We start from the raw sequence: 18,199 nt of genomic DNA on the forward strand, positions 1-18,199 counted from the left end.
CTACTATATTGTCTTTGTTTTCCTGTCTGTGAAGTGGATGTAAAGTTTACCTATCCCCCCAAAAACGTTGTGATTTTAATATAAAAACATTCTGATCTGTTTTGATGGAAGGAGTTGTGTGTGTCAGTCTGCTGTTTATTGCAGATATGGCAGCTGGTAGTAGACTAGCCTCCAGATTCTATACATCTTCAGCTGAAATTTTGATTGAGTAAAATCTAAGCAAAAGTTTACACTTAATTTCTCTAAAACAGTGTGATGTTGGATGAAATTGTCAATGTTGGTTTAGCCTACCTTTTAGTGTAGATGAACAAATGTTCATCAACATCAGTCTGTGCTCACATTCCTGCTTCTGACTGAACTCACTCGCAAATGCAGTATCTCATCAGGAGCTTTTTCTGGAAATATTCAACTCATTCATTGCAATGTTAAAATCACTGTTGTCTCGCCAGCTGCTGCTGGTTTCTTTGTTTAGGAAAATGCTCTGGTGATTTATTTTAAAAAGAAACAGAAAATCTTTCCACGTGTTCCTATTCATAGGTCATTCCAGTTTACAGATGCCCCTCAAAAATGATGATAGAGAGTGTGGAACTGGAAGACTATTAGGAAGAAGGTGCATGCCAGTCTTAATAGTTCAAATAATCAAGTCTTATGTTTCTGTGTTATGTTTAGATTATAATGGCTACAACACAAATAGACTATCAATTTATTGAAATCTGTTTATTTTCTTCAGGGTTTTTTTTTGTTGTTGGGGTTTTTTTAATAATGAAGTATTCAATTTTAGGACATGGTACATAAACTAGTTTTATTATATTGTTTTTCTCAGGTCATGCACAGATTGTCCATCTCTTATTAGAAAGAAATAAATTTGGAACTATCCCATCTGATAGTCAAGGTGCAACACCCCTACATTATGCAGCACAGAGCAACTTTGCTGTAAGTAGCATATACCCTAAATGAGACTTAAATATATTTTGCTGAAGTATTTATAATGTAACAAAGTGTTTGAGTTGGTTTTAATATCATATAAACACAGTGTTGTCTGCACAAGCTTAATTTAGAGTATGTGGTATAAATGTGGTTAGTTCAATCTATTAAAAATAGATTTAAAAACCCTAAATTGCTGTACAAAGAAAGGTCCTTTGATCTATATGTTTGCGTCAGAACACAATAGTCATTTAGGTACTTCAACAGAAAGGAGAGTGGCACCTACTATTTTACAGTGCTTTCACTTTTTAAGACTCATTGTAGCAAAATCTGAACAGTTAGAAGGTATCTAGAGTGAGATCACCTGTATGAGTATTTGCACAGCTGCTTCAGTACCAGTCGAACCAGTCTTTGCCTTCAAGAAGGTGATTAACTTATAAATATTTGCTATTATGAATAAGCTGTTATTTCATAAATAATGGCTACAGAGTGAGTAGCTTTTCTCAATCCTCCATGAAATCTTTTTTTTTTTTTTACATTTTTAATACTTTTAAAATATTTTTTAAGTTCAGACAACAAAGAAAATTTGCTTCTCAGATAGCCTAATGCTTATATTTTGGTACAACAGATAATTTTTTTCTAGAGCAAGATCAGGTACAGTAGAACTAAATATAAAACTCAGCCGTTTAATGATTGCTGATCTTGCTGATCATGGATGTAGCTCTCAAGCGCTGGAACTTATGAGGGCTTTTCTCATGCTGCTCTGTCTCTCATAGTCGAATTACGCCACGCATAGTAAGCTGAGAGCTCCCATCTAAGTTCTCTTCAGTTGTATTATTCATAACCTCCCTTTACAAAAAGGGTTATTTCGTGCCTAATTAACATAGTTATGTAGCTCATATTGTAGCATTTTCTTAACAAGGATACTAATTTGGGTCTTTCTTGCACACCCACATATTAATTTTCATTTTAAAAGTACTATTTTAATGCCCTTGAGAACCATTCAAGCTGACAAATCCAGAAGTACTATTGAAAGAGGAATCTGACCAATGTATATTAATACCACAGCTGTCACCTGTTTCCTTGTGAAGAGCATGTTGTGGGATTTTGCTGGGTTTTTTTGGACGTGGTCTTAGTAAGACCATACAGATACTTTTTAAGTTCAGATGTTCATTGGAGGATATCTCTGTGTATACTTTACACCTTTTTAGAGATTTTTTTATTGATGTTGGTTACTCTCCATTACATGGTATCTGCAGTTTGGGTCTGACTCACAAGCCTAAAATACGTATAATGTAAAAGCCGTTCTTTCTAGTTTGACTCAGACTCATGGGAAGGATAGAATTGTTTTTATTTACAAACTGATGATTATCTCCACATGCTTTTATCTTTTTATCTTTTCTATATTGATACATTCTGGAAAAAAAATTATTTTTCATACTCGCTTTCTTTCTCTGGGCTTAATTCATCAGTATGAAACATCCTCATTATGTTGCTGCCTTTTGACACCACCACCCAGCCAAACTATGGTATCATTTAGGGTTTTATGGGGAAATAGAATACATGACAGAATCAAACATTCTTTTGTAATGTTGTATACTTACAATGAAAATACTGTTTCCCATCTTACATGAAGAATCAAACAGGAGAGTCTCATGCAGATCTGCAGGCCTCTTTTAGATGGTGATGTATCCCAGAGCCCCTGTTTGTGCATACCTAAGTTATGCCTGGAGCTTCTCACTTTTTTTACCACTGGTTGTTTCTGAGCACCACTATTTGCTTTTTTTCTCAGGTACATACAAAACCTTGAGTAATTTCTACTGCTACGTTCCATATATATAGTCAGACAACTGAGTGGAGACACATCCATGTTTGTTTCAGCAATAGCATCTATATATTTACAGTTTGAGAGCCACACAGTTGTTCTGTTCAGTCTGCCCAAATTTGGATAGGCGTGTTATGTTTCTCAGTTAAAATACTATGTTTCTTAGTCCCCAACAAGAAGAAGAAAGTTTGTTCTTTTGTGTTTATTATAAATATTTGTGTTGCTTTCAGTTTTACTTTGCTCGATATCTTGTTCTTTGCTTCATTTTCTGTGGGTTGCTTAATCTAATGTGACATTTTTGTTTTTTAAAGAGAATTAGCCAGCACTTAATTTACGTGAAGATTTGTTCTGTAAGACTAACTTATCCCCACTTATTATAGAAGGAAAAGTTCTAGAAGAGAAGTTACCTAATATAACCACCCAAATAAGTTGCCTGAAATGTAGATGTCTTATGTATCCTGTAGAAGGTCCAAATAAATTTCCTTTTAAAATTCTTGAACTTCATGTGTGAAGGCAGATGCTCTGTTAGTATTGATTTTGGTATGTAGAATGCAGGACTAAATATATGCAAATTTTTTTCTGATTTTTTTCCACAGATGTCCGGGAAAATGTACTTCCCTTTCACATACTTTTATAGATTGATCTAGTAAATGAAATGTGCACAACCCTGTCTTACTTTTGAACTTTCAAAAATAATATTTAGTAATTTTCAGAGTTTCTTGATAGCACAGAATGAAATGATTCAGGTTTACTTTTCTCCTTTACTGTTGTTTTTCAAATTTGTTGATTTTTATTTTTTCTCCACTTTTTTTTAATACAGATAAAATACATGCAGTTTTTCATTACAAAATACATATAGAATTACAATGATTGATACATCTGTTTCCCAGTTTCTTAACCATCCTGTTCTACTTTAATTTCATTTTGTTTTAAAGTTGTGATAACTTCGTTTTGGAAAACAACTCTTACAGCACTATGGGATTTTCTTCCACTTTTTCCCATTAAAATCTTTCTTTTTTTGTGGTTGAAAGAAGTGTTGCTTTGCTAAAACTTAATGGAAAAATAAAATTACTTATTTATGTTTGTAGGATGTGTGCCTTAGTCTTGAAAAGGTCCAGCCTTCATACTGCTTTTGAATTTGCAGGATTTCAAGCAGTGTTGAGTACTGGTAGGGTGCAGAGTTGCTGGCCTAATGAGTAGACACTTGTGTCTGAGATCTAGTGGTGGTTAGTGTGAGTTTATAAAGCTACAAACACATGCTGGTTTGTGTGGAAGGCTTAATGCTTCCATTCCTCATTATTTCTGGCTGGACCTTTTTATAATAAACTGACAGTTCAGACGTGGTCCCAAAGTCACAAAGCTGTTAGGATCTTAGATCACATTAATATAAGATAAATGAGGAACTTCTAATTTCTTTAGCAGGATGAAATAGTAAGTAGTAGTTAAAAAAACATCCAAACTAATCAATAGGACTTAAGCATTTAAACATCTTTGTGATTCCTTATAGCCAAAGAATTCTCATCCTACCCAGAGCAGTGACAGAGCTATTTTGGGTAACGTGGGGGAAAGGATAAAATTGTGTTAATACTAAAATATAAAAATAAAATAATGAAACCCCTCTTTTCCCATTTTTTATCAGCTAGCCTATCCGTGGCTTTTAAGAGATGTTTACCAGCTGTTAAATACACAGCCTAAGACTTTAGATCAAAAAGGGAAAATCTTCCCCTAATTCTTGTTCTAGCAGTTGTGATTTCCTCTCCCTTCCTTTCCTGTGGGGCTTATTAAGAATTTAGGAGCCCGTTAAACAAGTGGACTTGTTTGCTGAGAGCTAAAACAGGCACACCATTTAAAGAAATAATTCTTTTTGCTTTGATTTAAATAGAGATTTTAGTGTAACAGTTACAGTGGAAAGCCTGGACGCAGGCTTAAGATTTTCTTAATCTTTTTTGATTTAAAGTATTTCTGTAATTAGTAACCTGCTGTATTATTAAATACTAGGAGATATGTCTATGTTGGCCCAGAAGTCCTTTTTTTGTTGAATAGTCAAATTATTAAGAGTTTGGCAAACTAAAATACTTGTGTGTACAGTCATATTTAAAATTGGAGAAAAACATATGTCAGGAGAATATTTTGAAAGAACATTGTTGTAGCATCATAGTATTACAGTAATTTTTTCATAAGCTGATAATCTTTTCCCCATTGCTTTCTTCACAATGACTGCAGTGTCTTTTACTTCCTTATGATGAAGACATGATATTTCACACTAAAAAGAAAAAAGTATGAAATAAATTACAGTGTTAAACTCATAGTTAAGGATGCACTATAAACACTGATGAGGCAAAGGGCATAAAGAAAGTACAGTGCTGCTGTTGAGCTGTTACTCTATGTAAAAATAAAAAGGAAAAATGAAGCTTTGATTTGCTTCATAAACAGCAAAATGAGACAATAGTTTCTTGTTGCAGGTTCTTTGTAGTGTTAATTTCAATAGTATGTCTTTTCAGGAAACAGTTGAAGTATTTTTGAAACACCCATCTGTAAAAGATGACTCAGATCTTGAGGGAAGAACATCCTTCATGTGGGCAGCTGGCAAAGGCAGTGATGATGTCATTAGGACTATGCTGACTTTAAAATTGGATATTGATATCAATATGACAGACAAATACGCTGGCACAGGTAAGATGCTTTACATTAATGAGCCACTAGATGTTTCCAGTTAGTGTGATTTCCACTGAATGAAAAAGTGTTAGGAGCTGTATTAATCTTTTCTTGGATGTGTACTTTAATCCTGAAAATATATCTGCATTGGTTTAATTGTGTGAGTCACTTCTTTGCCTTATTGTGGGAAAGAAACAATCTTTTCTGTGAAGACTGGACCAGTTCATTTGAAACACGGCAAGAAGAAATGTACTGCTATGCAGCTATTTAGTTAGATCTGTAATCCTGGGAAAGGAAGAGCTGTTCTGTATTTTGAAGAGTAAAATGAAACAATTTTGTAAAAGGCTCTCCCTTAAAATGCCTGTTAAAAAAAATAGTCAGTAAATGAATATTTTGAAACAGTATAGAGCAAACTAACCAATGAAGTGGCTAAATTATCATAATGAAAATTGTAAGTACCATAGTTATTTGTAAAGGTAGTGTAATAAAGATTATAGGTATTCCACTTCTGTTGTCCAAACAAGGTTAAACTTGATATCCCCCAAGTTTATTATCCCATTATCTACCTGAAGCAAAAGATAGGTATGCAACAGTGTTTCAGAATTCAAGCATGCAAGTAATGAAATTCAAAATATCCTATAGCAACTATGAATTTATTTCCTTTAATGAAAAATAAGAATTTGTGCTAGACATATTGTACCTAGGTGGTACTTTCAACAAAAATAGAATAACAGTTCTGACAGAGTGACAGGTGTTGAAGGGTATATGCACCCAACAGTGTTGGAAATACAAGTAAAAGTAGTGGAGCTGTATAGTGTGCTGGTGAAATCTGAATCAAAAAAAAAAAAAAAAAAGAGTATGTGGATATATTGGGCATAAATTGGAGGGGCTTGGTAGCAGGGGGCTGCAGAGGTAATCTGTGTGGGAAGAGGTCATTAATTACCCTATGCTAGTCACAGCCAGGTCACAAATTTAAAATACAAAAATGTATACATATGTATAGTAAGTAGTAAAATGATAGCCAAGCTGGTAGTCAGAGCACACACCCATGACAATACAATAGAGGGCATTTCTCCTAAATAGAAAACTATGTTATTTTAAACAAACAAGAATGTGTATTGCAGTGTTTGTTTATATAAATTTCAATATATTTGTTTTAAAGTATACTCAAGCATTATCTTTTAGCTGCACACAGACACAAACTAGTCTAAGCTGCATGCTTAGCTTTAGGGAACTTTCTGTGTAGGTCTGTCCCAACCAAGAAACAAAGATAGGAGCTTTTCTCTTTTCAGATCACACTTTGAATAGCATATAAATGATAAATAAATGCAATATCTTGCGTGGTTCAGAATTTGTATGATAGCATGTATGAATATTACTTTCTCATAAAAAAACCTGAAAATTTTTATTTTCTTTGGTGGTATTGGTATTTGGTCTTTTCACAAAAAGCCAAATACAGTTAGCATAATATTCTATTTACATATCTAATTTCTTGCTTTCCTTAAAAATTAACACACAAAATATCAGTCTTTCCAAGTTATGATAGTTTGTAATTTTTGAGTTTAGGAAATAGTGCAACAAATAAAATCTCAGTGTTCATGTTTGATGACTTCACAAACTACATACACTGCAGTTTAATCTTGTTTCATCTTTTATAACTCACCTGTATTTGCTCCTTCCTGACAGTTCCCTTTTAAATACCTCACAGTATTTTTTTCAAACCTTAAGGTGCTGTAACGTTGCAGTCACTGTGCAAACCTTCTTAAAAAGGGTTTTCTTTGTGGACAGTAATCACATACTGTGTTTCTGAAACTACTCAGGTGTGGATTTCATGCTTGAATAATTCAGGTGGTTGGGTTTATTATCTTTCAGTCTTAAACTTTTCATAGCAGTGATGTGTAATCACCTTGTACTCTTGATTTTCTTGTAGGGCTTTTAATCCAAGGAAATGAATGGATTTTCCATTTACTCGAAATTGCCATTGTGTAGAACGCACTAATAGTCTTAAAGTGGGGAACTATGCTGTTCGTTGCTTGCTGTCGAGCAATCTGAACTTTACCATTGTGCAAGCATGTGCAGTAGCATGGGCTTTATTGTAGTGAGCAGTAAACTTAAAAGGAAGCCCACTAGTAAATCACTCTCTGATTTCAGACCTGGGTGTTTTTTTTCTGAAAGGCTCTTAATCATTCCCAAGTTTTGGTGAGGGGAAAAGTGGCATGGTATTCTAACAAAAAACTGCACTAATAGAAAATAACATACATGCCACCGTGCCTGGGATACAGTTGCTGAGGAGAGTTCGTGTTTTTCTGACTTTTGTGTGCGACTGTTAAGCTCAGTTATAATGTTGCGTTAACGCAGCCTTTTGCATTTACTTAAAAAGAGCAAGCTCTCCATTCAGCTTTGCTAGAACATCGAGACTGTCTGTATTGTGTAGGAGAATGACACCAAGGGAAAGGAATTTCCCTCTTCTCAGAGATCAGCGCTGCAGGAGCATTACAGGGGCAGCTTTATAGCTCTGCCGTCACTGCGTACAATGGAGAGGGCTCTGTGTGTCGGCTGAACAAAGGGCCTATTGTGACCAGCTGGCCGAAGAATCTCTTCAGTCACCGTGACTCCATCACAGAAAATTTGGCTTACAAGAAAATATTGAGCACAAAGTGCGAAACATGATGCCTGCGTCAGAATGAGTGATAGGGGAGAAGAACTGGCCAAGCTGACACAGCAGCTCTTTTTCTATTGTATTGTTACACACACCCCATGTGTCATCTGATGGAGTGGTTTACTGCCTTTGGTTTCATAAAAATGCAGTACAAACCCCAGAACCTAGAGTTTACTGTGAGGTCAGGCCCTGAAAACTAGACCCATTCAAATACGAAGCAGTGGGGATCTCATTCTTGTCAAATTTCTGCTGATAGCCACCCACTTGCATAGCTACTGCAGATCTCGCTGCTTACAGGTACTTTTTGTGAGTGCCGTGAGTGCCCCTGTGCTGCTTAGCTGCAACAGTTAAACATCAGTGTCATCTTAAAGGCATGATTCCAATTACTAAGGCAGCACTTCTCATAGTGTCTCTGCCTGTAACCCCAGTTCTTGTAGGAAGTGCCTCATTTGTCTGTATCACAATTGAGTTACTGTCACTGATTTTGAGAATGCGTGTTTTAAGGCAACAGACTTCAGCTGGATTTGATTCATGGACACTGTGAACAACCTGTGCATCTTAGTAGTGCCTGTGTAACACGTTGTGCTAGGTTACTGTTTCATAAACTGTGTGAAGCTGGTACCAGTGGTGAACAGCAGTAGGCAAATACAAAAAGCCTGACGGTTTTAATATTCTGGCTATGGTTCAAGAAGCATTTCCCTCTAGCATTGCACTTTGTGGTGTGCCTTTCTGTGTAATGCTTCTGCCCGATCCTGACCCTGCCGGGTTTAAGATTAAACAAGTAGACACCTAGGTACTGTTTACAGCCACTCATTTCCCTTGCTTGAGCAGAGTGAATTCTCACTAAGGATGAATATTTGTGAAATTTCACGGGGACACATGAATTCACTTTACTAAATGCACATTTACAATTGAACTGTTCTGTATTTTCATTCTAAATTATTTTGATTTTGTCATCTGTGAAATATTCCTACATGTAAGGCAGTATGAGAATGTAGGTTTATCTGATTTGATTGCTGACTATAGGAAATAATCCAAAGCATTTTGAAATCAAACTGTAAGTGAAATCACCAAATATGTATCCTCCGTTGGTTTGAAATCACATTGCATGTGTAGTTCTTTCCTTCAGGAAGAGCTGTGAACTGGTTGGACTGGCATTTCAACATTTTCCTGAATTCCAGCTGATGGTACCCACAGGATGCTGTGTTAGGCAACAGCAACTTCAGTTATAGGGCACTACATCTTTACTTCCTGAGGTCTAAAGTAGCTCAGTGTTATTTGTTGGTTTAGATTCACTGAAGTCTGCATATATTCAAATATGTGAGGGCAAAATACCCTATAGAACAGTAGAAGTCTGCAGAATCAACTTGCGTAGTTTTCATACAACTGAACTTCACAGATTGTAAGAATGAGACAAAATGCAGTATCTGGTCTTTCCATCATCTTTTTCCTGAAGAAAACAGGGAGCTGCAGATACTGTGCAAGATGTGATGGCCTTGCTACATAATTTTGTGTAAAATTTTCTCCAAGTAATTCTGAAAAAAAAAAAAAAAGGCAGGGGAAGGGGCAACAGCTAGGTAGTTATCTGGAGTTAGTTTTTTATTGAAACAGCTTTCCTTATTTCAAAGAAATATAAAGGGTATTTTCAGGAAGAAATTATTGAAGAAATAATGAAAGCTTTCTTTCACTGGCAATGGGCAGTTTCATCTCCATCGGGATGATGTGAGAAATGTCACAAAACAGAAGCAGAAGTAGATCATGTTGTACAAGTCCTCAGCATAAGCTAGTCTTGGTGGTGTTAAGGTGAAAATTCCTATTTGTACAAGTTAGAAATCCACTTCAGAGCTAACAGTTTTTATGCTTGTGTGGGAAGAAAATGTGGTTAGTGATCACTTGTTTTGATTCTTCAGTTTCTTGTGGCTGAAGAACAACTTTTCCATGAAAAGGTTGAAATTAATTTTTCTTTTGACGGTTCTAACTCATGATATTGTGATACCTTTTTCTTACTACTTTGTTCTCTTAGCGTTACATGCTGCCGCCCTTTCTGGCCATGTCAGCACAGTGAAATTGCTGTTGGAGTATAACGCACAGGTAGATGCTTTGGATGTCATGAAACATACGCCGCTTTTCCGAGCCTGTGAGATGGGACACAAAGAAGTGATACAAACACTCATTAGAGGTCAGCTATTACAAATTTGCAAACCTGTTCAGAGTTCTGGTGGTGCTTTCTGTGGGACTGGGAAATAAACAGCATAGCTGAGCAAGAGGTGAGGTGGAAAATTACTTTCCTAAAGCACATTTTGTCTGTAAGTACCCTTTGTGGAACAGCGCTCGTAAATGTAAAAGGTTATCAGAATGTTGTGAAAAATGGCTAGAAGTGTTAAATATAATACTTTAAAAACTGGGATAGTTCTTTTCACAGCTCTTTTCTCAGGCCTTTTCAAGTATGTTCTAGTCTCTCAAACTGCCTCTTCCCCCAGTAAGTCATTGGGTTTCTTTTTTTTTTTTTTCCTTCACTAAGTAAAACCAAATTAAACTTTCTTCTGTTTTGTGAGAAAGCAGTTTTAAGGTTCTTTGACAATTGTGTTCATTTTTTTACTCTTTAAATGAATCTTTATTTTTTAATGAAGGTAGCAGGTAGCTATCAAAAATCCTAAATCATTAATATTTTCCTCTGGTTGGTTTTTTATGTGCAGTATTTTATTTGTAGACAGAAATAAGATTTTAACAATACACACAATTTTAGATAACTGTAAAAACTGCTGAAGTGTAAGAAGTATGGTGAAAGAACAGTAGTATCTTAGATGCAAAATTCTGTCCTTTTAGCTTCACAGAAACATTGCAAGTAGTTGGAGCTCCTACTTGAAATACCCCATTTATGGACAGTTGAAGTATCCAGGCTAACAAGTTGCAAGTTTTCCATCAACCAGCCTTTCTTACTGAAAAGCATGCTTCTCTCTGTGATCTGCTGGGTATATTTTAACCTACTGTTAAGCTCTTTCTCCCACCCTCTGTGCCATTTAGCTTTTGTAGATGCAAGAAGCTTGGTTATCGTAATCTGAGTTATGCTTAATTAAATATTTTATGATATTGACATTCATTGTTGCTGGGGTTTTCTTTGTACAGAGCTTTTACACCTTACAGGAGCACATAGAGAAATTAATTATCTCCATAAAAGAGTCTTAGCATGCTTGAATTAAAAAAAAATTAAGCTTTTTTCAAAAGTCGTTTTTACACTGAATATTTTATCTCGTCTGCTTTAGAGATCTAAAAAGAGATTTAATCTGAGGTCTAATTTTCAAAAGTGATTTTGTTGTTAAGAAATAAAAATTTCCCTGCAGATTAATAGGCCTGAAACAAACAAAGGCTAGGTTTTTCAAGGGCATTTGACAAATCTGGAGATTCTAAAGCATCTGAGGGGATACTCAGAAGCTTGTAAAAGTTAGATGCCTGACCCTCACTGAAACTATTTCATTCCCAGTTAATTTTGATTTAGATTTTAGGATTTTAGCAACAAAGTTGAAGTTACTTTCAGAAATATTTATCTGAATTTTCAGTTTACCAATTAATTTCTAGTTGACCATAACCTTTTTCCTTTCTTTTCTTTGCATTCAAAATTATTTTCTGTTTATGTTCAAAAATGTATTTGTTGTTACAGGAGGAGCAAGGGTAGATTTGGTTGACCAAGATGGCCATTCACCCCTTCACTGGGCAGCCCTGGGAGGAAATGCTGATGTGTGCCAAATCTTGATAGAAAATAAAATCAACCCTAATGTGCAAGATTATGCAGGTAGAACACCTTTGCAGTGTGCTGCTTATGGAGGTTACATTAACTGTATGGTAGTGTTACTGGAAAACAACGCAGATCCAAATATTCAGGATAAAGAGGTATGTTGTTCTTCACTGAGCTATTAACTTTAGAATAATCATAAATCAAAACATTTTCCTTCAAGATCATTCCCTTTTCTGGGACATAGAAGCATTTCTGCTATCATGAAGGGAAATGCATCCTGATGTAGTTTTCCCTGTGTCTTCTCTTCTAAAACCTTGAATGAAAAGTAGTATTTCAATATGCAGCATGAATTGAAGATTTGTATTTTTCCATATCACTTGACTTTTCCTTATCAAAGTGTGATCTTATGAGGAGTCATATTAATAATCAAATTTCTTCTGTTCTTCCTTATTAACAGCTAACATGAGAATGTGAATTTATAGTCTGTTATGTGTTTCTTCAGCATGCAGATAGAGCAAATAAGATATTGCAAGTGAGATTGCACAAGAACTGCTTCATTTACTTACCTACATAAGTATCCACATATGTATCACTCTTCCAGGTGAAAAAAAAAAAAACAACACTGATCAGTTTATATGTTCTTTTGTGCCATTATTCGAGCAGTAAGTGAAATTAGGAGCCAAAATAATTGTGCAACATATAACAGATTTCCTTGTTATATGAGATAATTTCTCAGAAGTCAGTAGAACTTCATCAGTCAAAAGAATTTCACCCCATTTATTAAACTTTTCTGTAGCTGTTCGTTGTACAGCATGGATAATTCCAGGTAATGGAAAAGTGGGTTTTATTATGTGTTCTATAGAGCATGCTGGGGAGATTTTCCAGCCTGCTTCCAGCTCTGTGTGGCATCCGCTTGAGTACAGCTGAACACATCAGCTCCCCTCTATTTCACACAGAGACATTGCAGCGTGCTTTTCAGCCCTTGGGGTTCAGGGAGGTGGCTTGCTAGCACTGAACTCACAAAGTCTTCGTGTTTTTCTGTGGTTCCCAGCCTCTTCGTATTCCCTACGTTTTGGAGTTCAGAAAAGCGAGATGCAGACAGGAGGCATGACCTGGAAGTGAAGTGAAATATGTGTTTTGTTGGTATTAACAGAACTTGGGGTATTCGTATTGTGGTTCTGTGATCCCAGTCCCAAGACTGGTCATATATGAGCTGGCTATATAGAGTGCAGCTTGAGAGCTGGACTTCTCCACCATGTGAGGGAAACTAGACTTCTGAACTCGGGCTTGTTTTGAAAGCACAGCTGGAGTCTGCCTGGGCTGATACGTTTTCCTCAAACTTCATCTGATTTTGAATTCTGTAGTAATTCTTTCAGTCTTATCACAGTGTCTTGGAGCAGCCTAGAAAACAGTCTGACCTACAACAGCCGATGAGAGCTGCTTCAGACCTGGGTGGTATAGCTGCAAAGAAAGCAATTCTGGAGCTAGTCTCCTAATGCTGGTTTTCAACCGCTTTAGGTAAAAAAGCACTAGTGTTGTAATCTTGTGTTGTTTTTTTTAAAAAAAAAAAGTTACTTAATTTTAAAGTGCTCTATTCTTTTATTTTAACAAGGAGGTTTGTTTATAAGAATTAGTTTGTCCTTCATGTCCATAAAAGCATAAATTACAGTATGATTTACAACTTTTATTGTGGCACGATAGAGTTCAGGGGTAATATTTATTTTTGTGCTGTTCTATTGTTTGCAGGGAAGAACTGCTTTGCACTGGCTCTGTAACAATGGCTACCTTGATGCTATAAAGTTGCTGCTTGGTTTTGATGCTTTTCCTAATCATATGGAGAACAGCGAGGAGAGGTATTGCCTGTCTGACTGCATTAGTTTGTAATTTAGCAAAAGTGCTACCTACTGATTTCAATATTAAGTGTTCAGGCGTTGCCAGAGAATTGTGATCTTGTATCTAAAAGGAGTGCTGTAATCTTGAGCTTCAGTGTAAGCAGCTTTTCTAATGTGAAAAATCTCTTCTTTAAGTAAGACATTGCAAATTCAACTGTTTATACTTCTGAACCTTGAACTTACAGAGATTTCTGCAAGTATTTATTCATTCTAGTCTTGTTTGAAACACTAAAAATCTTTTTCGTGTATATGAAGTTGACAGTGGATATGTACAGATAAAGGATAAAAAGGCATTTCTGCTGCTGTTGGATTAGACTGGAATTTTTCTTTTCTATTTGGTAGAATACAGTGAGAAGTAAGAAAATGGGAGAAATGCAACGTTAGGTTTTAAAATAGTGATTACACATTACCTGGTGGTTAACTGTATTCTAAAGGCCTATTTAAAAAAAAAAAAAAACCTCCTATAATCATAAAGAGACAGTACATTTGCATCTCTTTTCTTTGTCTTTCATTGACATATAAATAATAGTTTTTTAAATGTGATTTGGGTTGTGGAGCTTGAATTAGTCACCTGACTGTGAAGATAATTACTATTAGCAGAAATTCATAATGCCTTTTCTAGCGTAGATGACCTCCTTATAATTATAAATAAAATTATGATCACTGTGCCATATAAATTTGAATATTTCAACATTTTAAATAACTTACAGACTTTAAATCCCCATATTTTAGTGCTAAATTGGAGATTTCCATACTTATCCCAGTTTTTAATTGCTTTCTTCCCCTATTATTTCTCTATTGTTCTCTACTCCAAACCACTCAGATCTCTCTTCCTTTTCTGTTCTCATTTTTTATTGAGAAACACAAATGAAAGTATAATTAGTTCCTAATTAAGTAGTGCCAATGCTCTCTTTAGTGATTTTTGATAGAAAATTAAATAAACAGTTGTAATTAAATTACTGGTAATAAGTAAGATTAAAAGCCACTGTTTTGCCAGAAAGGAGGCTGCTATTTTCCTTAGTTTTTAGAAGTGTACTAATGATGCTCAAATGTCAGAGAAAGACCTTGGGTGTGGTTTTACTATAGCCATTCAGTTAGTATCTCTTCTGTTCCCCTCTGGCATTAATGTATGTTCTTACGTATAAACCTAGATTACTCAAAATATAACTAGCAGTATTCCATATGTCAGCCCCTAGGCACTGGTCCATGTGCAGAACTATGCAGATCCCTAATATTTCTAGATTAATCAGCCTTTAAATATAATTCTCATAGATAGGTAGATAGCTATAAATCACACAATTGCTTCTTAATAAACATCTACAAAGCTTGTTTTACTGTTAAGAGATTGGAAGTTTGGAAAGTGGAAAAACTGAGTGTTGTAAGAAAGTAAAAATAACCTTATGAATATGGTTCATCTGTTTGGATGAAATTGTTTTTTAATCAGTAACATTTTCACCATATAGTAATTTTTTTTCAAATACACATAGAAAGAAGCTTCCTTTCTTTGCTTTCTTAAAGTGCAATATGAGATACCAGTTCAAAATTCAAATATAGTGATTAAAACTAAATAGGTTTGTGAAAAGATGGAGCTGAGATTGCATCTGGGATTTTAAGCTGCCCACTTGCTTGCGGATATGTGATCAGGTGCTAGTCTGGAGTGTGATAGATTTGTTGCTCTTTGCAAATTTATTTCATAATCCAACTTGATGTCCTGGGTATGTATAACATGATCACATGATGCCAGGCTAGCTGCTGCTCAACCAGCTTCATGCTGAATTACATATAACACATGATGGCTCATGTCCTTTTTGCATGTTTTCCTGTGAAGCCAACTTGATTTAAAAGCTGACTTCTTCAAAAAGAAAATTTTTAACAGGCCTTGAGCTGACAGAGCAGAGTAATGGCTGGTTGTGAGGAGTGTGTGTGAGCAGCTTTGAATGAGTAGTGTCCAGTCATACAAACCCCTATTCAGATTTTATTTGAGTGATTTTTTACTTCCACAGATAGGTCTAATGGAGTTATAGAAGCCACGTTTAAAAATACGGGTCTTCATGACTGGGATCTGTAATATAATACATTGTCTTGGTACATACATACTGAAGGCATAAAGTTTACTTTAGTAGCTTTATGTTTTTAATGAAAATATTCAAAATCAGGTATACTTTAAAAATGCAGTTTTCTGAAATGAGTTCCCTTCTGAAGTTTCCATTCCTGGGTTATCAAAAATCTGTATCTCTTCAAACGCTATCAGCAACGCACCTTGGCATACACATTTTCTTGTTATGTCGTTGTCTTTATTCCTGCAGACACTTCAGTTCAGATACTGTTAATCCTTCCATCAGATCATTGCTGCATGGCAAGTCCAATTGTGCTTTCTGTCTGTTTTTCTTTGCTTACCAGCATTGCGTCCTAGCAAGTTACCATCAAGAAGAGCCCTAATTTTCACAAACACATGCATTGACATTTGCTATTTGATAGTCTTCTATTATATGGTCTTGATTATAGTTTGTGACTGATAATTTTCAGCCACTGAATGTCTCTGTCCAATGTTTCAGTGTTGGTGAGGGAGGTATGTAAATTTTGCTCCTTTATTGATAATGGAAAATTTGGGAATTATTTTTAAAAGGGCTTAGGCATCTTTGACACCATTAAAAAGCAAAACCATTTAACATTTATTGATTTATATTTAATAATAAATAAAATAGTTAATATTTTTAGCACCTGTGTCCATTTGAAAACAGACTTAAGTCTTCCTAATGCGTAAAAAAATAATAAAATATCTATATTATCCCTTGGTGTGGGCATAATCCTGCTGCTTCATCAGTCAAACTGTTCTCAGTCATTGTTATAGAAACTAAGCCAGATTTGACAGTAAATATCTAGAACTTAAATTCGTATGGAAGTAACACAAAAGAAAGTTTTAATTTGCTTTTTATTTAAGTTATATTCCTATATGAGAATCCCAGCACCTTTTTAAGATTGCTTACCTGAAGCAGTTAATTCTATTCATAGGGCTTTGGAGGATTTTGATCCAATGCTTCATATAGTCTGCCCCCTCCCCCCCTTAATTAGGAGACTAAAATAAGCCTTAAACATAGTGTGTATGATGTGTAGTCATGGTGTGTAGAATGAATAAGGCAGGGAAATAATGTTAAAAAATTAGTAAAACAGCCTACTGAAAACAGTGTTTAATCTGTCTTCAAACTAGAAGTTGCCATCTTATGAAATGCAGATGAAGTAAATGCACGTTATGATTAGATTTCTAGTTTAATGATAATTATTGTCGGCTTGGGTTTGGGGTTGTTGGTTTGTGGGTTTTTTTTTCAGATATACTCCACTTGATTATGCCTTGCTTGGTGAACACCATGAAGTGATTCAGTTCATGTTAGAACATGGGGCTCTGTCTATAGCTGCCATACAGGACATTGCTGCTTTCAAAATTCAGGCTGTCTACAAAGGATACAAAGTTAGAAAGGCTTTTCAAGAGAGGAAGAATCTTTTAATGAAGCACGAACAGCTGAGAAAAGATGCTGCTGCCAAGTAAGTCTGAGACTGGAAATGCAAATAGACATCTGTCCTAAGTTTGTATCAGTGTATGATTTTATGTGTAACTCATCATCATTTATTTTTCCTTTTAGTAAAATGCATGAAACTGTAGGAAGCATCATGGATTTTTTTTCCATACACCTGTAGATGGAAATTATTTTCCAGATAATCCCAAATTAAATAACAAGCTTTATGTAATATACAAGAATAAGGCAAAATAGCAAAAGCTGAGAAACTAGCATGTTAGCATCCATGAATCGTTACCTGGTATTCTGTATGATGATAAAAAGGCTTGGAAAACATTTATCATTCTAAGGTAATGGAAATAATTATTGAACTATCAAGTCTGTGTATCAGTTTTGAAAAGAGAATAATAAATAGGTGAAGAAAAGAAGGAAAATAAACCCCAAAACAAAATGGGAAAATACTGGTTTGATAAGGCTTAACCTGCCCTGTGAAACAGTAAGTTGTGCTTTTCTAGCAAACTGAACTCCTGGATTTTATTTGCAACTTCTGTCTTGGCAGTATCATTCTCTGCACTTACATTTTCTGCTCTTGAATTAGAGTTACCATAAAATCATGATATTAGATTTTAGATAATGAATATATGCAATTCAAATAGTTATTTGTAAGATGTGTAGGTTCTGAGTTTCTATCCTATTTAAATGAGGTAATGGTAGCAAAGTGGTGAAATTCTAAAATGCTTGCTTGGGCCTTATCTTTAAGATTCATAATATGAAGAAGAATAAACTAGCAGCTCATTTCTTACAAAGAAATCTGATTCTGAAATGAAGAAATGTAAGTCAGAAAAGATTTCTGCATGATTTTGTGGTAATATTTCTGTTAGGTCATATGAATAGACACACAATGTAATTTACTGCATCTAGGGATATTCTTGCTGCATCTGTGTATCATAGACAAAGTCACCTGCACTGTGCTCTATTTCAAATTTGATAGTTTGATGT

At 35.2% G+C, this 18,199-nt stretch overlaps 1 protein-coding gene across 8 annotated transcripts in view; it reads left to right on the plus strand.

Annotated features, from left to right (window-relative positions):
• INVS (inversin) overlaps positions 1–18,199 on the plus strand; it is a 98,545-nt gene that overhangs the window by 58,388 nt on the left and 21,958 nt on the right. For all 8 annotated transcript variants that reach the window (XM_056330430.1, XM_056330431.1, XM_056330428.1 and 5 more), the window contains 6 exons: positions 824–933; positions 5,251–5,422; positions 10,087–10,242; positions 11,722–11,951; positions 13,543–13,649; positions 17,016–17,228. In XM_056330430.1, coding sequence (XP_056186405.1) covers positions 824–933; positions 5,251–5,422; positions 10,087–10,242; positions 11,722–11,951; positions 13,543–13,649; positions 17,016–17,228 — 988 coding nt within the window. The remainder of the gene's footprint in view (positions 1–823; positions 934–5,250; positions 5,423–10,086; positions 10,243–11,721; positions 11,952–13,542; positions 13,650–17,015; positions 17,229–18,199) is intronic.

The sequence above is a fragment of the Falco biarmicus genome, chromosome 3 (genome assembly GCF_023638135.1).
Source record: "Falco biarmicus isolate bFalBia1 chromosome 3, bFalBia1.pri, whole genome shotgun sequence".
Classification (NCBI taxonomy): Eukaryota; Metazoa; Chordata; class Aves; order Falconiformes; family Falconidae; genus Falco; species Falco biarmicus.